The 22,876-nt window shown below is 40.5% G+C and overlaps 2 protein-coding genes across 2 annotated transcripts in view; one reads left to right on the plus strand and one right to left on the minus strand.

The window, feature by feature from the left end:
- The window catches only part of tet2 (tet methylcytosine dioxygenase 2), a 33,878-nt gene extending 18,133 nt beyond the window's left edge, over positions 1–15,745 (plus strand). Inside the window, exons 3-11 of the mRNA XM_078281730.1 lie at positions 4,553–7,672; positions 7,776–7,866; positions 7,986–8,079; positions 8,192–8,400; positions 9,445–9,595; positions 9,692–9,781; positions 10,427–10,564; positions 10,777–11,131; positions 11,347–15,745. Of these exons, the coding sequence (XP_078137856.1) occupies positions 4,597–7,672; positions 7,776–7,866; positions 7,986–8,079; positions 8,192–8,400; positions 9,445–9,595; positions 9,692–9,781; positions 10,427–10,564; positions 10,777–11,131; positions 11,347–12,719 (5,577 nt within the window). The 5' untranslated portion in view covers positions 4,553–4,596 and the 3' untranslated portion in view covers positions 12,720–15,745. The remainder of the gene's footprint in view (positions 1–4,552; positions 7,673–7,775; positions 7,867–7,985; positions 8,080–8,191; positions 8,401–9,444; positions 9,596–9,691; positions 9,782–10,426; positions 10,565–10,776; positions 11,132–11,346) is intronic.
- A 57-nt stretch (positions 15,746–15,802) lies between these two features.
- Positions 15,803–22,876, minus strand: part of ppa2 (inorganic pyrophosphatase 2) — an 8,433-nt gene continuing 1,359 nt past the window's right edge. Inside the window, exons 2-12 of the mRNA XM_071912968.2 lie at positions 20,887–20,951; positions 20,662–20,706; positions 20,495–20,548; positions 19,283–19,402; positions 18,527–18,613; positions 18,302–18,428; positions 17,318–17,445; positions 17,040–17,125; positions 16,751–16,820; positions 16,579–16,618; positions 15,803–16,465 (exon numbers count right to left, since the gene is read on the minus strand). Of these exons, the coding sequence (XP_071769069.2) occupies positions 16,443–16,465; positions 16,579–16,618; positions 16,751–16,820; positions 17,040–17,125; positions 17,318–17,445; positions 18,302–18,428; positions 18,527–18,613; positions 19,283–19,402; positions 20,495–20,548; positions 20,662–20,706; positions 20,887–20,951 (845 nt within the window). The 3' untranslated portion in view covers positions 15,803–16,442. The remainder of the gene's footprint in view (positions 16,466–16,578; positions 16,619–16,750; positions 16,821–17,039; positions 17,126–17,317; positions 17,446–18,301; positions 18,429–18,526; positions 18,614–19,282; positions 19,403–20,494; positions 20,549–20,661; positions 20,707–20,886; positions 20,952–22,876) is intronic.

Genomic DNA, 22,876 nt, shown 5'->3' on the forward strand with positions numbered 1-22,876 from the left:
CTTTACGAAATGGGTAACTTTCTGAAAAGCAGTTGAAATTAAGTTTTAAGTCGGAAGATGAATGAAGTTTTCACCCAGTATTCATGTCAGTCGGCGCAGCAGGTGCTCCATTTAAAGTCCTTCAAAGAAACTCTTGCAAACTAGCCCAGTCTCCAGTCTACCCACACAGATGGAATACATTTCATGTGTGTAGTTGAATCTGTTATATATTAGGCATTTCTACACTCAAATCTAATCCACTTTTATTAAAATCTACTACATCCTAAGAGATTTTTCCACAAATTGCAAAGCATTATTAAACCTTCCAATTTTTTAGTTAGACATTCTTTGGTTAATCTATCCATGTGGTCAATAGCTGATTTTGCTTCATTAGGCTATGCTTATTGTGTTTGAAATGGATACTGTACATACAAACATATCCCCCTCCTCTGTTTTTTTCATTCCTCAATAAAGGTGCTCAGGCTTGGAATAATAGATGTAGTTTGAAGATGACAGCTCTTCTGCCAGTATCATCAGCAGTTCATCAATGGGTTCCAGATGTGATAATCAGCCCCAATGACGGAGCATTATTGTGCCAAATGAAACATACCATACTGCCTCAACTATTTATTAATTTTTTTCTCCTTTTTCCTGCCTCAACATCAGTCAGTGCCTATAGTGAGCCTATAGTGTGTTCACATTAACAGGAGGGCTTTCATGGGAATCTAAAGCTGGATCCAATTATGTTTTCAAAGGTTGGGTGCCATGTTTTTCTTATCTGACCATAGCGGCTCTGCAGTTGTGTCCTGTGGCTTCACTCAGAGCTCCATGGACAAAAGGACATTATTTACTTGTTATAAGTACATACAGAGAGTTTTGCTGATTTCAATTTTGACAGCTTTCCAAGAACAGAAATCAGGGCGAGTTATTGTTTCAATGTATTAATTTACATGCACATGATATCCAGATCCTTGTATAATATATTGACCCAAGTCTTGGAGAACCATAAAAAAGCTGAATTTTTTTTGACTAGTCGAGCCTAATCTGACTTGATGAACAAATTTACTTACAATGCTGTTTACAGTTTGCAGTCAGGCCAACATACTGTGGCAACGCATTTGCAAAAGACTATTTAAAGCCTGTCTCTTCACTTATAACTAAAGCAAGTAACTTTAGAGATGCCGAACACTGATAGTACCTCTGACCATTAATTTACATTCTCCAACCTAAATGCAATAATATTTTGTAAAATCTCACAGAGCTATCAGTCACAAGTTAATTATGATCTTCCTATTATTTGCCTTATGTTAGCGAACAGCCTAGCTTTAGATGACGTTAGCTATGGACAATTAAATCATCATTATATAATAAAAAGTGAAAACTGAGGCTGCTAAACCTAAAAACTAGCTGCAAGCAAAGGTGAAAAAAAAACAGTTGTGGCTTACGTTTCTTGAGAGAAATATCCAAAACTGACCCAAACCCTTCAAGTTCCTGTGAGTATTCAGAGAAGAGGGTTGAGGCACTGCTGTAGGATGCTTTTTGACGTATATGGACAAAGGCCTATGAACACCTATGAAAAACATATTCAGAGCCAAGCACAGCGTGTTTGAAAAGATGGCTGTCTCTATTGCCTATACTATTGACTGCCACTGGCTAAAGAGCAATCTGCATCAGTGTGTTTTCTATTTTTTTAAGTAGGTGAGGAGAGTGGAGACTGTGTGAATCAACAGTAAACAGATATGAAAACACACACACAAATGGCATGATGAGCCCATGACCTACAATCTTGGATGCAGATTTAATTGAGGGCAAATTGAAGCCAACTGAACTCAAGCCACAGGCTTTGTAAAACCTGAACACCCCTCCTCTCCTGACAGCCATGAATGTACATATGGGATGTCATTTCTCTCTGCTGTCAGCCAGCCTTAGTTAATGGCCCAACGTTGTCTCTTTTACTGATTGTTGTGGTCAGATTGTTTTTTAAAAAAAAATGTGAACAAAAGATTAGTGCAATGAAGATTTGAGGAAACAGTTTTGATCAAAGGAGTGCCACCTTTTCCTTCTTTTAAGGACTGTTCTACTGTTTTTTACTGACACTTTACATAGAATCTGGGCCCTTCTTGGAGCTCCTCAGCTGCCCATTCCTTTAGCATCTGCAGAGGAGTTGCTCATAATTATGATGGATTAGACTGCGGCTCTTCTTTGTGCCTGTGCACCGCAATTGTTTTGCAGATGCTGCGGATGTGACATGCATTAATAATTGAGGGTGGCAGACAGAAATCAATGGACTACTGGAATCACTGGAATCTATTTGCTCCAGGCAGGAGGGGGCAGGGAAGGCAAAAAATTGAAAACTGAAAGCTTGCTGTACGCTCCTTTACTCTCTGTAGAAGGTCTTCTCTGCATCATAAAACCTTTATTGCTAGCCTACCTGCACTGCCCCCTGATGTTAGAAATTAAAAGCTAGCTTTTCAAGTTGGAATACAAGTTCTGTTAGCTATATTTGCCTTCTTTATAATTCCTAATGCACAAAAATAGACAGTGTTGATGGTTCCTAAGCTGATAATATGCAGTACAGTAAAATGTTAGATTTAATGCCCAGCTGAAAGCAAGCAAAGAAACTTACAACATGAACATGAAGCTTACAACTAAATACGAAAATATTCACAAACAAGGACAAACTCATATTATTCTCAAACAGAGTTTGAGAATAATATGAGTTTGTCCTTGAAAACAACTCCACCAACAAGTAACATTTACCCAAGAAAGAGTTAAACAGAGTTTGACCAAGTCCTAACGCTATTGTGATGATTAATTAAGTCAGTGGTAAACTAGTGGTAGGGTTAATCTTAAATACCCATTATAACTCAATCATATAAAGCTCATAATGCTGAAAACAAGAGCCTCACACTTTGGAGCTGAATTGTGTTTGCATATTTGACATTAAAATGGTATAGAAGGGGAGGAATGCCACCTCTGAACAGCTGACAAGCAGCCAACCCCTCCTCCCATCTACCATCTGGGACGTTAACCTTGCATTCTCCCTATGACAACTAATTAACAATAACCAAATTCAGAAAAAAATAGCTATGCCATAATGAAAATAGGTATGCCGTTTTGCCTAAAATCTAGCTCATATAAAAGGAATGTCAAACCCTTAAAATCAAATTTGCACCCCATTAGAAATTACAATGCAATTCGTTTTACCCTGTGTTGCAAGTAAATCTATATACCCCAGTTCAAGCCAGTGAAATGAAATGAGGTCAGTGTCTAGCCAATGGATCTGAACACATGCCATTGTTTGATGTATATGTTTAAAAAGAAGTAAGGAGCCGTTGGTATGCATGTTGACAAAAGTCATGTGTCCTCTCTCTTCTCTACATGTGAAAGAAGAAAAGTGCCAAACACAGCTGCCTTAGATGGGTTATGTGTGTTTTAAATATGCTGAGAACGCAAAGAATGTTGCCACTGCCCTCTTTTTTTTATTTTTTTTTATTTAGAGCATGTTTCTAGTCTTAATATTTGAAATAGTTGCTAATGTCCTATTGATATTGGGGGAGCAAAGGGGAAAGCAAGGAGTGGGGAATGTGCATAACTTAGCCATGTTTTCCCTCAGTGTTTGTCTGAGAAAGAGTCTATTATAGTACTAAACTGGGCACCAATTGGTTGATGACAATTTGGCAGTCATAGGGTTTGCTTAAAAGGGCACAATCAGCATTTTCCTTGTATTTTTTTTTCAGGATTTTGTCACGTGCAAAATTGGGCATTTTGGGCATAGTAGGCAATTGCCCTGTTACTGCATTTTGTAGATTTTGTAGAGAAAGTCCCATGTTTCAATGTCACAATGCCATCCATATCAAAAATGTATGCACTCATGGTACTGTAAGGTGGTACTGAAAAAAGTGACTACAAAATGACAAATGTCATGTTACTTCTGTCAGGATGTCTAGCCCCTGTAAGAGTACTGAGCTACATTTATTTTGATGTCTTTGCCCAGTGCAAACATGGTAGAGCACACTAATTTCATGCCGTTTATATTAAATGCGAACACCCCACTGTCCGCCCATGTTGTCCTGGGATAACCTCCGGTCTGTGTTCTTATCTCCTCTCTCTCTTCCTACTTGCGACCCAGGCTGTGAGTGTGTGGGGGACGAGGTTGGGGTGAATCTAATTTTGTGACAGGATCATGTTGCCAGCTGATTCACATTCAGGCCCAAGTGTAAACACATTACTGTACTGACCCTTCCCACACTCACTTCTATGGCTCTAGTTAAAATTTCCCATCAGTGCAGCAGTTTGTATTACATTGTGCTTATTATTGTATTTGAAAATATAACGCTGCTGAGAGAATGCTATAACAAGTAGTCCTATTTTTGATATTTTTCAATTGAATGTAGTAGGGATTACTTCTATTCCACAGCCAGTTTATGTGCATCCACCAAATGGCTCTCATCATGCCTGCTCTACTGTGAGATATCATCATGTTACAAAACATATTGTTTATTATAGGCCCAACGATGAAATATTTAATAGACAGTAACCAAATAGTTCTCTCCCTCTTTCTGCTCTGCAGGACGGACAGAGGGCAGCCCTGTGGATGGACTCAGAGCAGGCCAGATGGAAACAGAAAAGGCCAGACATGAGACGGAAGAAAGTCTAATATTAGCACAATTTGGCACAGCTCACAACCCAAACAACCGGATTGCTGCCACCAAACTCCAGAATGGAAGCCAGTCTTCAGAGGGAGCTTCTCTGCAGATCACTGGAGACGAGAACTGGAACCATTACAAGCCCAGCGCAGGGGTCAACTCCATGAAGAGGCACAGGGAGAACTGCAACAGCCCTGCTTCAGTGCAAGGGCTGTTCGATCAAGGATCCTACATGATGAACGGGGAGATGAAGCATGCGCTCACTGACCAGTCCTTACTGGTTCACCAGCCCAAGAAACTCAGAGTGGATTCTGAGTTGAAAGGAAATGACGACATGAGCTCCAGTTTGGTAGACGACTTTCCTGAGCTGACAAAGGCAACAGAGTTTGACTGTAATGCCCCGCAGAAAGAGATTAAACTAGACAAGAGGAACTGTAATTTCCCAAACGGGGATATCTTCTGTCTTTCAAGGAATAAACAAGTTTCAATTCCAAACGGTGCTGTAGAATCCCCCACAACCATGGAAGACACTCCAGGTGATCTTTTAGAGAAAACCTTGTCTCAGTATTACCCTGAGCAAGTGTCCATTGCACCACAAACATCTGGGTCACAGCCAGATGCTGTCAATGGTTCACTGGGAAATAAGCTGCCCAGTCAAGGTGCTCAACCCCCCTCTCTAACCTCAGGTTTGCCCACTTCAGCTCAGATGCCTGCCTCAGAGCAACAGCAGTCTGGGGCATCCCACAATACTGAAAGCAGCAACAGTTATAACTCTGCCCCCTATATGGTGAATGGATACTCCAACAATTACGGAGCAGACCACCAGCAACAACAACAGCAGCAGCAGCAGCAGCAGCAGCCATCTTACTCTGGTCAGGAGCGGAAGCTCTCTCTAGGTCAGCTGCCTGGCATGGCCCCATCTGCAAATACTGCCAACAGCTCACAGCAGCATCAAAATGGTCCAGAGTGTTATCCAGAAGACTCAAACTCCCAAGGCATGTACGGGAAACCCAACCAGGAGTTTAACCAGAACTCCTTCCTGGAGCACAATGCTCCTCTCCAGGCAGCAGAGGGAGGCGGGTTTGGACCCTTTCCCAACCCTGGGCTACAGAAGATGGGGCAAAGTGAGGAACCTGGGTCTGGTCAAAATCAGCACCATGGCACTGACAGGGCCCTCCAGTATGGGATTCAGCCCCAGCCCTTTCAACAACATACTGGGAACTCATGTGGAGCTGACAGTGTGGGCTCCATGGGACCTGCCTCTCTGACCCAGCATGGTGGAGCTGGTCTCCAACAGCCACATCATGCTGGGTTAGAGAACGGGATGGATAGCACGTCTCAGCAGAGAGCCAACTTACCGTGCTCTACTCCCCGCCAGAGGGGCTGGATAGACCTGAACTCCGCCCATTCCCAGCAGCGGCCCCCCAGTGGCCCGTCGTCCCAGGCACAAGAGCAGGACATGTGGAGGGGCTTCCCTCCTAGACCTCAGTCAGAGCAGCAGACAGCTAACCCCCAGGCTCATGGCCAGATGTTGGAACCAAACCCAGTGCAAAGATTCCAGACACAGGGAGGTTTCACAGATAGCAGCCCAGGGTCTAACGGCTTCCAGCAGCAACAGCAGGACTGTCTGCCAGCCCAATCACATTGCGCTTCAGCCCAGCACAACACTGCCCCTGAGTGGCAGCAATCGAATTCTAAAGCACCTCCAATGCAGCAGCCTGTACCCCAGAAAATGCCCGAGCAGTGCAACCTCCCCCAAAAGCAGCAGGCAGATAGCCGCTATCGCACCCACATACAGCCAGAGCACTTATGTGAAGGCGACCCCGACCTGGAGGAAATACTGTCACCTGGATTTTTACCACCACAGCAACAACAGCACTGTCAACCACATCATCAACAACAGCAGCAACAGCAGCAGCAGCAACAGCAGCAGCAGCAGCAGCAGCAGCAACATCAACTTCAACAACAACGTCCACTGTCCCACCCACCACAGTTTGAAGTGCAGCAGCTGAAGTCTCCCAACTACAGACCCCACAGTCAGCCTCTGCCAGGTCAGCAGCAGCTCCAACCCAACCAGCCTATGAGAAACAACCCTGTTCAATCCAACAACCAACACGTCCAGCACAGCGACAATGCAACATTCAGTTACAATAACACAACAGAGATGCAACAGCAGCAACATCAGAGGCAGTATGCTCCGAACTCAGGCAGCAATAACCTCAAGCAATTTCCACCACAACAGCCTACCAACCACTGCCACCAGCCCAACCACATGGACTTCCCCCAGACCCCAACACAGTCACAACCTCACTTACCGCAAGGTGCGTTAAACCAACAGGTATCAGCACAGATGTATCTTAAAGGTGAACAGCAGCAGCAGGCATCGTGTGCCCAGTTCCAGAGGGGACCCCGACTACCTCTGGCACCCGCGGGTCCCCACGGAGACTATCAGAGGCATGCAGCCCTCCGGATGCATCTGTTACAAAGGCAGGAGCGCCAAGGCCCCCCTCATCCTCCTCAGAGCCCAAGCGACTCCAAACATGGCCTGAGAGCCCTGAAAATGGAAAACGGAGCTCGATTTGAGCCGCCTGGATTACAGCAGCAGGAGCAGCAGCAGTTACAGGGGCGAGAGATAGGCATGGGTGGAATGCAGGTCAAGCAGGAACAACTACCGTCTATGTGTGAGCAAAGCAAGAGGCAGGGGAGCATCCTGGCCACTATGGAACAAAGCCTGAGGCAGTATCAGCTTTCGCCTGTGTTTGAGAAGAAGTCCCTTGCCATCAATTCTGCTCATAAAGTCAAAGTGGAATCGTCAGGGCCTGTCACAATACTTTCAACCAACACTGACCTGGGTGGAGGGGAATCACTGGGGGCTGCCTCTGCCGCTGTAGCTCTTAAAAGACCTCCTGACTTCACCCCTAAGAAGGAACCTCTCCTCCAGAGCTTTATGGAGTCTCCTATGAAGCTATTGGATACCCCCATAAAGAACCTACTGGATACCCCCATCAAAACGCAGTATGACATCGCATCCTGCCACTGTGTTGGTGAGTCCCATGATGTTAGTTTTAGAATGTGGCTGATATCTTGGTGTATGGATGTTTACGTGTTATTCTTTTGTGATATGTGCTATTTCTTTGTGATATTTAGAACAAATCAGTGAGAAGGATGAGGGCCCCTACTACACTCACCTGGGAGCTGCGCCTAATGTTGCTGGTATACGGGAAGGAATGGAGAAAAGGTAAACCACACATTTGACCCCTCAAAACCTCACTTTACATTACACAGGCACTGAGTTTCATAACCACTGTGTTTTATTTTACTTGCATTTACTTTATTTCCTCCATTCTGCCTTCGAAGGTCTGGTCTAACTGGCCGTGCCATCAGGATTGAAAAAGTAATATATACAGGCAAGGAAGGAAAAAGTACACAAGGCTGCCCTATAGCCAAATGGGTAAGAACCATTTTTGTATTTAATGTTTGAGGGAAATTGGCAAATCAGCTTCTACAGTGTTTGTCTTGACTATCTGCATGCGTGTCAAATCCTGCATCTGTGTATCTTGCAGGTGATCCGCCGTTCCAGCGTGGAGGAAAAGATACTGGTGCTGGTGCGGCAGCGTGCTGGTCACAAATGTGAAACAGCCTGCATCATTGTGGTAATCCTGGTCTGGGAGGGCATCACGCCCAGCCTAGCTGACCGCCTCTACCTCGAGCTAAGTGAAACTCTAACAAAGCATGGAGCCCACACCCAGAGACGCTGTGCTCTCAACGAAGAGTAAGTGGCAAAACACCAAAGACCTAAATCTGGACATATTTTTCCATCAGCAACAGCAACTCTACCCACACACAAACATGCAATACTGGGCTACAGTAGCTTTCACATCCAGAAACAGAAGTTCAGAATATTACTGAAATTGCTTGTATAATACAAGCATGATTTTGAATCAACTTTGACTCAAGGCCTAAGATAGAGAAATTAGGCGATTCTTAATTATTTGCAGTGCTTGACATTGTAATTTCTCTTTGGTCTAAAGATGGAACACATGAAAGCAAAAGCCACAAGTTAGTCGATTAGCAAGGAATGGTGAATTATTCATCATAGGAGGCTATTCTAAAGCTATTTAGAGAGGAAAAACAACTTTACATCACACAAACAAACATTTAAAATATAGCCATTTGTTTTTACAAATACACTCATGCAGTACATGCAGCTGCGCTAATTCAATCTCCATGGCTCTATATATTCATGGCTATACTACCTCACAGGCTGAGGGACTTATTCTCTTTTCCAAATATTTGGAGCATGTAGCAAGCGTTATGTCTGTAAGCATCTGTAATAATATATTTTAACATGATGTCTTTCTACATTTCATTTATGTGGAATAACTGCCTTTATACTAGACACACACCATGTGAGCCAAAGTCTACATTTAAATTTTATGCTGGTCTTTACATGTTTCTAGATGCTATCTTTTTGGATTCTCATTTGGTATACACAATGAGAAAATCTGTTGTATACATATCTATTATATACATATATATATATATATATATATGTATATAATATATATATATATATATATATATATATATATATATATATATATATACATATATACATATATATATATATATATATATATATACATACATGTTATATCTATTGTTTTTTATCTTGTTTATAATCTGTTTCTTTGCGTCAAATCACAGGGCATTGGATCTTATTCATGGCAAACTGATCCATAGTCATAAATTGTGAATAACACTGAAAGAAAATGGGCAGCAGTGATACATTTAACTTTTTCTCCTTGTCGTTCAGGAGGACCTGTGCATGTCAGGGGTTAGATCCTGATGCTTGTGGAGCCTCGTTCTCATTTGGCTGCTCCTGGAGCATGTACTACAATGGCTGCAAGTTTGCCAGGAGCAAAATTCCAAGAAAATTCAAACTACTTGGGGATGATTCTAAAGAGGTATACCATGTACATAGACAATATTAGCCTAAATATTAGTCTAAGTAAAATATTTGAATGAAGATAACTTAAATACTTTCAAATATTCTCTTCCAGGAGGAGAAACTGGAGCAGAACCTTCAGAATCTGGCAACCTTAGTGGGTCCATTGTATAAAACTTTGGCACCTGAAGCTTATGGAAACCAGGTGAGGATATCTGGGCATTGTAATATGAGACAGTCTGGGTCCATGGAGTTAATATCACTAACTATCACTATCACTGTCCATAATTATGCACAAAAATCAGCAATCTGACAATCCTTTAAAAATACCAAACAACCTGTGATAAATTGAAAGTGGGAATTGAAATATCCATCTATATTTAATTTCTCTGTATATTTACAATAATGTATATAGTTGTTTATTAACTGCTGATAGATTGGTGATTTACATCCTTTATTATGCATATAATACTCCTTGTGTCGCTCTTGCATTTATCGGATCAAATCCACACCAATCAATTGTTTTCAGTCAAATGTACATATTGTATTCCATGTGAATGATGCAACTTGTGTGCAAGTATTAAATCACCATCAGTAGGGATGACCTTACAGACTGCATGGGTACATTTTTGAAAATGTACCCATGCTGAAAACAGCTCCTCTCACTGCGGACAACAACATTTTTATTTATTTATTTATTTTTCTTAAATCATTAGAATGTTAACAAGAACACTTACTGGTTATCTAAAAGCTACAGTTGTTTTGTGAAGATTTCTTGTTTTCACTGTCTAGTGCCCTTCAGAGATCCATAATGTCTGATTAGGATTTATTCCCTGATGTTCTTTTACAGGTGGAACATGAACACAGGGCACCGGATTGTCGTCTAGGGCTAAAGGAGGGCCGTCCCTTCTCTGGGGTCACTGCTTGTATGGATTTCTGCGCCCACGCTCACAGAGACCTCCACAACATGCAGGGAGGCAGCACTGTGGTAAGCAGGCACCTGAGAAACATACCATTATTTGTACGTTATATGGATAGCATACAGTAAAAACAGTTGCATATGGTGATATGCATTAACATGTGCCATCTAAGCATGGCTTAAAAAGCAGATGTGTTTGTGAATGCAAAAAAAGTGCAGACTTTGTTATGTAATGTCTGTAAGTGAGATACCCAAGACTCAATACTCTTACACTTTCCCAGGTGTGCACATTAACCAGGGAGGATAACCGGGCGATTGGCAAGATCCCAGAGGATGAGCAACTCCACGTGCTGCCCCTTTATAAGGCTTCCAACACTGATGAATTTGGCAGTGAGGAGGGTCAGCAGGAGAAAATGAAGTCAGGCGCCATCCAAGTCCTCAGTGCCTTCCGCCGCCAGGTGCGCATGCTAGCAGAGCCCGCCAAGTCTTGCCGGCAGAAGAAGCTGGATGCTAAGAAGGCAGCTGCCAACAAGAACGCCATTCTGGACACCCCTAATGCTAAGGCAGAGAAGGCCCTTCAGGCCAAGTCAAAAGCTGGCACTTACGAGAGCACAGTGCAGAACACTCCTGGGACAGGTAGGCTGAAGTCTATATTGACTTGGTATATAAATGGCATCTTGAATAGTTTAGCTCTGTTATATTGAGACATGCTGGGATTGTCATTGCAGGGACTAGGTGTCAATGTACTACATAAAAACAAAGGGATAACTTTGCAAAATTAAGCTGTTTATGTGCGATTTGGGTTTTTTTTTGTTGCTGATGCATTTCTCTGTTGGCATTGTGTTTTCCAGGACATATCCCAGGCGCCATGGGAGCAACCCTACAGTCAGGTCAGCCAACACACCCCCTCGGGGCCCACCCTCAGCAACTACAGCAACAGCAGCACCAGAACATCCTTCCCCACTTTCCTGGTTCCCCACACCCAGCCAGCTATCCCAGGTTCCCCAACCACCCTGGACCTTTTCCAAGCACTTCCAAGCCAGGTAGCATGTATCCCCCTCAGCCACCAACACCAGCCAGCCCTTACCCCTCCCCGCTCCATGTACCAAACTCTTACATTAATGGGTCAAATCGTCCATATCCAGGTTATCAGTGTAACGGAGGAATGCCCCTTGATAATTACCACCCTTACTATGCGTCAAACCCAAAGCACCTCGACATGTATCGGCAACAGCGGCCAGTGCTTTACCCAGAGCAGCAGTACAGTGTGCATCAACGCTATGAGGTCAACTATCCACCAAGGTATGTTGAGCCAGGTTTACAGGTCAATGGTTACAGCGCCTGCAGCATGAGGCCTGTTCACCCCATGGGCCCTTACCCACCTTATGGCCCTAACGGAGCGTCAGACCCCCAGTTTATGGACGCCCTCTCAAGACCAACCTCAGCCCATCCAAGTCTGGACTACACAGCTGCTGTAAGCAACGGCAATCAGTTTGGAGGATACCCAATTCCATACCTCTCTCAGAGCCCTCAAATGCTCCCCCCAGGCCAAGATCCTTTCCGTATGCAAATCAAGACAGAGATGGGCATACCTGGCCCACAGGTGCTTTCCGCTCCGCTAAGTGGTGAGTGTCTGACCCCTGGAACACAGTCAGGTTTCGGCCTGCCCAATGGGGGCCTAATGGGCCCCAATATTAAGCAGGAGCCTGGAACACCTCAGACACCCACAACACCCCAGAAACCTGAGATGTGGTCAGACAATGAGCACAACTTTTTGGACCCTGAGATTGGTGGCGTGGCAGTGGCACCCAGCCACGGCTCCATCCTCATTGAGTGCGCAAAACGGGAACTCCACGCAACAACCCCCCTAAAAAACCCAGACCGCAACCACCCAACACGCATCTCCTTAGTCTTCTACCAGCACAAGAACATGAATGAGGCCAAGCATGGTTTGGCACTGTGGGAAGCCAAGATGGCGGAGAAGGCTCGAGAGAAGGAGGAAGATGCAGAGAGGAACGGGGGCGAGGGGACACCCAGCAAGGGCAGCAAGAAGGGGGTGAAGCGGGAGCATCCTGACCCTTCAGAACCAAGCGGGGAGCCTCCTTATAAGCGCTTCATCCAGGCACTCATGGAGGGATCCTTGTCCTGCACAACCAACACCTATGTCAGTACATCTCCCTACGCCTTCACCAAGGTCACAGGGCCTTACAGTCGTTTTGTGTAGAAAACACTCATGAGGAAGAAGACTGAGAAAACTGAAGGTGCTATATTTATGATAAACTAACACCTCAAGCACCACTGGCCTCGTTTAGAACACTCCTTCCTATCTGAAAGGTTAGCAGCCGTGTCAGTAGAAAAAGGAACTTGTGATCAGATGGGATAAAAATCACCTTCCACATCAGGTCTTTCACCTCTTTAACAATCAAGCTTTACTAGGTGACCCTACTAAGGATGTATTTATTTTTGTTTGGTTACTTTTGCAAGATACACACTGTCAAAATCTCTGGTGCTTTCAGTCTGATACATCAGGACTTGTTTTTACTGGAAACAAAGTTTTGTTTTTGGTGGCTTTATTTTTCTTATAAAATTTTAGAGATGTAATCTTGGCATAAAACACTGACTTTGTGAATTACAACATTCACGGTGCTAAAGTGTGTGCTTATTACCATTTATTTTTATTCAAATGCCTTCACACTATAACCACATCACTCTCTATGAGTGACAAACTCTTGATGAATCATGTCAACAGAATGACACTGAAAATACTGTCTCATTGTCAAATCATCATCAGCATAATGGTTTTTAGCAAATCAGTGTTTCTTAGAGCACTTTTGATAAAGAGTTACATGTTTTGGTAATACCTTCAAATCATAAAATTTGTTTAAAGTCTATTGCTACAGCAAGAGAGTAATTAATTTCTAAACGTCCCTAATATGAAATTGGTAATGAATTCATAACAAAGGGTTATAAGAGCAATCCGTGAAACTGTTGCGAGTTCATGCAAATTGTTTTTTTTTTTTTACACCATCATTGTATCGGTGCTTCTCTCACTTTCCTATGTCCTTTATACTGTAAATTGAGCCGTTCTAATGGTGCATTTTTAATATTCTGAGGAAAAAAAATCATTGTGCAGCACGTTTGTCTTGTTATTTTAGTTTTTCTAGGTTTAATTTGCTGTCAGCGACTGTTGCAAAGTTCCTGACTACAGGTTCATTGAACAAACCTGGATTGTGAATATTACATGTAGTTGTGTGTCTGTGGTGTTTAGTAAACGTGTGCTTTTCATACACTGAGGAACATGAAACAGGGTAAGCTCAGTGTCACTATCATGGTTTCAGAGGGCAGCTGGCTTGCTGTGGGGTCTTTAATAATTGTAATCTAATTGTAAGATAAAAAGGTGAGATTTGTACAGTAAATTAATTTTCCTTTTTGGAATTAATGCTTTAGGTTTTTGTGTTGTAAAGAATAGTAACAGCCTATTTCATTTTATTTCTTTGGGTTTCAACTGATTTTATTTCATATGGTGCTATTCGACCTGCTAGAAACATATAATGTGAGACTCTTGGGGCAGTGAGAAGGCTATTGAATGATGTACAGTACCTACCTGTCATATACCTCAAAACTAGTTTGGCAATAGGATTATAACACATACTTTTCTTTTTTTCCTTTGTTTTCTATATTACTTTCAAAATGTTAACAACAGCGAAATCTTCAGGCCACCAAAAGGCAGAAAAGTTCATTGCTTACTTTCTTCATTATCAATCTGCTAGAAAGTATTACTTGAACTTGAAGCTTTGATGTTACTGTAAAATCAGGGACATTTTCAATTGATTTTGTGTACAACTTCATTGCCTGTATTCATCTTGTCTTTTTCTCATTCAGGGACTTGCCTTTGCATCCTGAATCCCAATATAATTCTTGTCTACAAGACAAAACTAACTTTGTGAGGAAAAAAGATAATTTCCTGCAATTTTTGTACTTATGTTTTAGCTAGTAGAATGGTGGTAATCTTTTAAAAGTAATTTGAACATATAATATGCACTGAGTTGACTAAAGGGAAAGTATGACATTGACTAGGTAAGGAGCAATGTATTTGCTTTTGCTATGAGGCAAGACCAGGGCAGTTATTAACGTAGTTGCACATCTTTGTGCCTGTGTATAGTTAAATTTATTTATAACCACTACGCAATTGTATAATGATTTTTCTCCCCCGTCTATCTGATTTAATTAATGTGATATATAATGGAATGACGGTTATGTTTGAGTGACAACTCACCCCCACTCTTTAACATATATTCATTTTCTGAAAGCACTTCATTTCTTTTTCAGGAAAAAAAATGTAATAAAGAATTACGAAACATTTTTATTTAAAATAGATTGTAAATGTGTTAAAAAAATAAATAAATTATGTCACATTGTACATACCAAGCATTTGTATTGCAGGAATACAGCTCATTCTTTGATGTTGATGTAGGTTCTTCTAGTTCTGTCGAATAAACCCACGGCCCCTTGATCAGCAATCCTCATCATATCTTAAAATCCGCTTTGGCTTTTTCAGGTGAACAGAATGCTCATGGTTAGATTATCCAGGAAGTCTTTGTAAATACTACACTCACTGTCAAACACAGCAATGTTTACAGTTCTAGGATCCTGTTAGCTCAAACATTAGAAGTTATAGTTTTTGTAAACTATTCCAGTTTTGTAAAGAAAATATAAAAAATTGTTGAATTTCGTTGTACAGGACCCAGCTACAGTAGCAGGTTGTGGTTGAGAAAGCCGAGGTGTCTAAGATATAGCGGGTTAAAAGCATAGCCATACTTGAAGATGCTTCAGAGTGTTTCTGAGTGAGTCAACATTACTTGAATGACTTTCTGAGCTTAACTAATGCACAAAAGGTGCTCAGCTCAAATGTTAAGCTAGCAGTTGATACACACTTGGTCTTTTTGCAGTTAGACACTAAAGGTATAAAAAAAAAAAGTGCAACTTTTTGCCTGTCATTTTATTTTTAAGGCTTCCCTAGCTCTCCTGAAGTTTGGTATGCTACAAAAAAAATGGAATTAAGGATGGATATAAATACTGTAAGTATTGTAATGTACTGAATGCAGTTTATTTGAAAGCTGTTTATTATATCATTCCTGATATTGCTGAGATGTGGGTGTTTTTAATAAAATTTATATTTATTTAAAGCACTTTGATTTGTTACTCCAAGTTAATATCTAAATCTTGTGTATTAAATATTGTCTACATGTTGACGTTTTTAAATGTGTGATTATTGGTAAAACTAAAAGGAAATGAGTCGTTTTCACAACTTCAAATTTTTTATTTATCCCAATTAAGAAAAAAAAAATCTACTGGTTACATTAAAAAAAGTGTCTTCTTTATGGCAGCAAGCACATACTGAATACAGAGTTAAAGGCATCAGGGAATATCAGCGTGGCTTTCATACTTAAATAAGCTTGGACCTGTAGTTTTTGTAGCCAACAAAATAACATGAGTCACAAACATAATGCACTAAAACAAGGAGACCAATTATTTGAGTTATTGAATTCTAAATCACAATTTATGTTACCAACAGAATATTCCTTCTGGCATCCAACATGTTGACATTTTGAGAAAAAAACAAAAAACTTCTCACTTGTGGTTCATACTCAAGATCACGAAAATACAGATTCCCTCATCTTCACCTGCTTCTCGTCAGCAAAGAAAACAAGTTGTGTACTGTACTGTAGTGTAGTGTACCAAATTTAAATTACCATTTTCCTTTTTTCAAGTTATGTTACAGTAAAAGCAGGTGTCGCTTCCTTAAATTCCCTAGATTCTGTCTATAGCTTAGAATGAATCCTTATCAAAAATAAATCCAACTGCATACAAAAGACGCAGCAGTACTGGTAGAGCTTCATATGACGTTTTGTCTTTGAACACTGTCTTGAGGACGTCAGAGTCACTTTCAGAGAAAATGCCACTTGTTCACTGTACAAGGGAAAAGATTTTGAATCATGTGTCAATACAAAAGAAGGGGGCTATAGTACCGAAATCATATATATAATAAAAAGTTTAGAGTGAGCAAGTTATTGTCAACTTACCTTCTGGAGATACGGGAAGTGCTTTACCAAATGCAGGGGCCTGAGGATACAAGGATACAAGTACATTACAACTAAAGCTTACAGTAAAAGAGTTTGTTATCCCATTATTGTCTCTGCTGCCAGCACAAGGAAATAACAGTGTAGCAGCAACTGAATTTTAAGGACTACTCACCGATTGGACCACATCTCTGGCCTCATCTGCGCTGCATTTGAGAGGACTTTCACAGACGGAGATATTTTTGCTGTTATCAAACAAAAGGAGCATTAGCAAAAAAGATCAGAGATGGTTTAATGAATATTCCCAGAAAACATTACACTTTTTATTGTAATGCAACAAGAGTCATTAATTCACCCAATGAGTTTCACATAAATCCATGAAGCAAGAATATATATATATATATATATACATATATAGTGCACACTCCAGTGCCCACTCCAGTGGAATCCCTCCACCGACTCACCAGTCAATCTCCCCATTGTTACTGTGCTTCTGCACTAGTGCCCTCCAGTGCTCATGGGTGGACTTAATGATCTCAACTGCAAAGTCCTATAAAGAGGACAAATGGATGGCAACAGGGGAAAATCTCATCATTTGGCATCCTTAGGGAGCAAACCATTTAAGCTCATTCAGTTTAGGTCAATAAAACTGTACTGGACTGCAACCCAACCTGGAAAATAGGATATTACACTAACTGTCATGTCTCATCTATACAGTATTAAAAAAAAATTGTCTTTGTACCTTGTCTTTGAATTGTCCGTCGAATGCAAATTGGTTTTCAGGCTTCCCATCTGGCACCTTATATTTCTTAAACCAGTCAACAGTGGCTTCCAAATGCCCGGGACGGCTCTTGCGGACATCTTCTATGCCTGAAGAAAACACAAACAAATTCAGACAGAGCCAAAGCAGATGACCCCTTTACACCTTGTACATGTCTTGTATCACACATGAATTAGACATGAATCTGCAATTCATTTCCAGCTGGCATTAAAAATGTATCTCAACACAAAAGGAAGAGCACAGACTGCACAGATTGTCCGCTCCCCTCGTAATATTTACATTCTTTACAAAGACAGCAAGTGCTCAGAAAACTGTGTTGTTACATGCAATTTTTCTTACTTTTCAAAACACAGGAACAAGTCATCTTAGACAATAATAAACATTGGGCAATTGCTGAGTTTTAAGCAGCTGTTGTCAATACGAGTAATAGTAGCACTGAAACTATTTGTCTGATTAAAAGATCGACAGAAAATTCATTGATTATAATTTTGGTAATCGATTAATCGTTTTAGTAAAATGCCAAACATTTGCTGATTACAGCTTCATAAATGCTAAGATTTGCGCTCTGTTTCATATCTTTATAAAATGAATTTTTTGAATGTTTAATGAATGAATTTTTTTGGCTGCTGGTCAGACTAAGTAAGCAATTCAAGACATCACTTTGGGCTCTGGTAACTAACAGCAGACACCTGGTCTCACTTGTGGCCAAATAAATAACCCTAACCCTGATCACTTTGGGAAATTGCATTTAAATTGCATTTATACTTTATATTTATTATATATATTTTTCTGGTTTAGCTTTGTTCGGATAAAAATCCTAATATCCATGTTAACGGCAGGCGTTAAAGGGGTTAAATTTGTTTTGGGTTGTATATTAATCAGTGCTAGCCAATCTGTTATTAAACATCATCTTGTTCCCGAAGTGATCTGGTGAAAAAGACTCACTATTTAGACTTTGGGCATCTGGATCCTTGGCATTGATGGCAATGACCTTCCAGTCCGTTTCTCCTTCATCAATCATGGCCAGGATGCCGAGGACCTTCACCTGGATCACCTGACCTGGCAAGCACACCTGCCAGGGGAAGGGAAAAAAACAAACTAATTTTAGAAGACTGTGTACAAAGTCGTCATAATATCCTTTAATATGATATAGAGGTCTAGCAGTCTTACCAGGGTGCCGATGTCGCACACATCAATGGGGTCGTTATCTCCGCAGCACTTTGTGTCTTTGTCTGTGTGGTCTGGGTCTTCCCATGTCTTCTCCAACAAACAGTTTAAAAATATATTAAAAAAATAAATTTTCTTGCAAATGTTCAAACCAAATCTATCTACGCAAGTATGTCTGGAAACCCACTGAAGGACACAGTATTTATTGTCCTTTCAGTGGGTAAAAAATGTAGATAGACAATTGCTGAATCTCTGTCAACCAACTGTCTACCTAATGCACTCATAAACAAAAAAACGATGGGCTATTTGACACTTTTTTTTAGGCATTTTATGCTTTATTTTTGATAGAGACAGTGTGAGCGAGAGCCAGGAAGGTATGGGAGAGAGACGGGAGGACATGCAGCAAATGACCGCGGGCCAGATTCGAACCCGAGTCGCTGCGAGAAGGACTGAGCCTTATGGTATGCGCTCTACTCGGTGAGCCACCGGGGCACCCCGCTATTTGACACTTCCCACTAAACACAAAATTCAATTAAATGTTTTCAGTGCAGCCACAATATTGCTCATTGACTAGGATCAAAATCAATACAACATGAGGATAAAGACGTGTACACCAACCCACTGAAGTCGTAATGGTTTTAGTGTTTTCTTACCAAAAAATGACAAACTATAATAGGGTTAAGTAAGGCAAAATGGAGGTCATTTCATGGTTTTTACTATTGTTGATGTAAATCCCCTGATATTGTAGTTTTTCCTCACCTGTGGGAGCGCCCCATAGTTCCAAATGTAACCTTTGTGAGGAAATACGTTGGCCACATATCGGAGCTTGCCTTTCTTTATATCTTGTTTGATCGGGTTCAGTGGTTCCTTTGTTGCAATCTGGGGATTGAAGCAACTATGAAAGTAAACTATAAAATGTACATTTCCTGGAGAAAATGTGTGTGCTAGCTGAAAGCAGCTGAAAGTACTGCTTAAGCAATGAGTTTCCTAGCAGAAGAATCACTTGATTATCAATACACCTAACATTAAGTCAGGAACGACACCTTTAAGAGCATGAGTAGTAAAAAATGTCAGTGGAATGCATCTTTAAAAGTAGCAGACTTTCATAAGCTTTGTAGGTTTATGAAGCACTTTGATCAGCATACAGGAAAACACAACACTATTGGCACCTAAGGGCAGCAAATAACTGCCTAATTTCCTAAATCTAGTCACTAAGTGGTTGCTAGGTGGTTACTAGGGGCCGCTGTATTGTGGCAGGAGTAGCTGAAGGAGTAGAAAGAGCAGTAGGAGTAGCAGGAATATTTGGAGGACTAGCTGTAGGAATAATTGGAGTAGATGTTGGATTAGAAACAGTAGTGCCAGTCAAAAATTGTTTAGAGAGAATAATAAAGAAATAAACATAAATAGTGGGAATGACGTGTATCAATTTTATGTCATATCTACACTCTAAACAAGATCGGAAGTGTATTTTCAAATGCCATTGATAAAAAGTAAATTTTATGAATAGCCACCAACAGATCTAAATGCTAACTTGAAGCTGACTTGCCTGTCCATTCAGATCTGCACTCTTCCTGAAGTGCTTCAATAATGCTGATACTTTGCAAGGAAATATTACAAATGGAGAGATATCCTAAGAACCTTTTCACTCAAATAACTTTATGAATAGGCCCTTCTTCACATTTCACACAGCTTCCACGTTGAGAAATCAGTGTATTTGGGCAGGTTGTGGAGTGATTTCGTGAAGGCCATAGCTGGCAACGGGAAGTTGTAATGCACCGGTTTCTCAATGCAGAAGCTGTTACCATGACGATGTGAAAAGGGCCTATTGGACAAAGATGTCTGCAGAAAGATACAGTGCAAAGCAATAGCAAGTAACCAGGGATATTGTAGCAGTATTGCTATACCAAATCTATCAAATTAGGAATATATTACTGCAAATAATGACAGGTCTCTTGAATAGTCTACACTTACCTCCATTTTAGCATTTGACCATCGAGGAACCTCCACAATCATGTTAAACAGCACCTGAAATTACAGAAGAAAGCTACAGCATATATATACATACTGGGGTAAATGTCTTCAGGTAGTAAAATATATCTGATGTAGAAAAAAAAAGGACTATTTGAATTTGACAATACCTCACTGTCAATCTTCTTAAGTTTTTTAGGTGGCACATCACTGTCCTATTGCAAGACAAAAATCAATCATTAAATGACAAAAACTTGAGTCAGACTGTAGGTTTAAATATTATGTTTATTTAATGTTCATTTAATTCCTTAAAGATAAAGCAGCTCTGAATTGCACTATCTGACATCTTATCAATTAAATAAGAACTATAAAACCATAACTATCAAAACAGTTACCTGCTCCGTTCCTGCAAAAAGTGGAATGTCATGGAAGGGTGAAATGTATTTCCCTTCAGAGGTTTCTAGAAAAAAATAAAAAAATCAATAAATACAAATCTATACACATGTAAGACTACATACAATAAAATCCCCTTGTTTTGTTAGAAAACTGCTTGATACTGATAAGGATTATAAAGCATACAGAAAGTAGGAACCGTTATTATGCAGCTCAAGCATTGTTTTGTGCAATGCAGGACAGATGTATTAGTTGTTAATCCTGCAAATCCTAAAGATGACCCAAGACCCAGACCCAGAGTGACATGAACCATTTTTCATGTGACATAGTGGAAGAAGTTGATTACACATAAATCCCATAAAAATAAGAGTTATGTAAAGAAAGTGTTTTTAAATAAAAAAGTGTGATTGAGACTTTGGTATTCAAAGGGATAAAATACGAGTACTTGGGTTTATTTTAGGCTAGCCAACTCAGCAACTGAGCAATAATCATACAATGTCACACAACAACTGATACACACACACACACACACACACACACACACACACACACACACACACACACACACACAGAGACACAAATAAGCCGTTTATTGTCTTATTATTTGAAGAGTTTTGGACACTAATCTGACCATAGAATCTGATATCCTCTACATGAGATTTTGGCTAGATTTTGGCAAGTGTGGCTTCCAGTATCTTTTTAGGCCTGCTAAGAAAGCCAAATTGTTAAAGCCAAACAGAGACAGCCAAATATGCAAAAGCTTACATAGCTAATAACAGGCTAACAATTATGCAAATAAAAAAAATGTGTGCTTTGGATGGAAATCTATGAGCGCCAGAGAGAACTAAAGGGAGAAATCTTAAAATCACTTCTGTCTTTGCTTAAATGCAGTTTATGCTGGCCAGAGCGAGTGTTTTTAACTAAGATTTGGGTCACAGCCTTTCTTGTTGCCATAGGCTTGTCATATCACAAGATTTTGTTTGCTGGTATGGTAAGCTACAGATAGCATTATGCCGGTTACAACTGCCCTCAAAAAAATAAATAAATAAACGCCTACACCAACAGCTGCCTGCCAGAAATTAGAGTCTGGACATAAATGCGAACCAAATAACCTTGAGTTCGTCTCAGGAAGAAGTGAAAGGAATGTTAACTTTTTTGTATGTAATGTCCAAGACTGGAGCCTTGTCTGCCAGAGACTACAGTGTCGACCTAGACCCAAACAAAACAACCCAATTTGGGTTCTTGACAGAAAAAGAGTGGAAGCAATGCTAACTTTCCATTGTACATAAACTCAAAATAAATATAGAAATGCCTCATTGTAACATTTGACTTATAAAATAGTTGGTAGTTACCCATCAAAATGCCAAAAAAGTAATAAACTTCAAAAAACACTATCCAAATTTGAATTTACTTACTCCAACACTGCATAACACACTTGCTTCACTATATGTAGCCCCCCTTGGACAGATGCATAAAGCCTGATACACATTGGTAAGACAATATACTAAAAGAGTCATTTATTCAACTAATGATATAGCAAATATACATTTTCTCTGATGAACCAAATGTTTCAGTTGTCCTTTCGGCTTCAACTGAATGTTGTTCTTAACATTCAAAACTTTAGAGTGTACTATTACCTTACTTTTTAACTGCTTCAGTTTGTTTTGAAATTATATTGTTAGTGGTAGCCTACATACTGTAGCCTGTAGCTGTTTCTGTTCTGCTGAGTTGACCTGAAAGAAAAGAATCCAGCCTAACACACTAACACTGTTAACACACACAGCTATTGACTGCCCATCTGGTGTGCTTTTCTTATTCCTACAGATAACTGGCCACATGTAGACAAAGTGACGTCCAAGTCCAACGGTAATCCATCATAGAAGAGTTAGAGAGACCAATTTCTCCTCTGACAGTAGCCTCAATAGACCAGAATGCAATGCAACCAAAAGATTTGTCGCGTTGAGTCAGGTGCATGACTCTCACTTTTTCTTG

This window comes from Centroberyx gerrardi, chromosome 3 (genome assembly GCF_048128805.1).
Source record: "Centroberyx gerrardi isolate f3 chromosome 3, fCenGer3.hap1.cur.20231027, whole genome shotgun sequence".
Classification (NCBI taxonomy): domain Eukaryota; kingdom Metazoa; phylum Chordata; class Actinopteri; order Beryciformes; family Berycidae; genus Centroberyx; species Centroberyx gerrardi.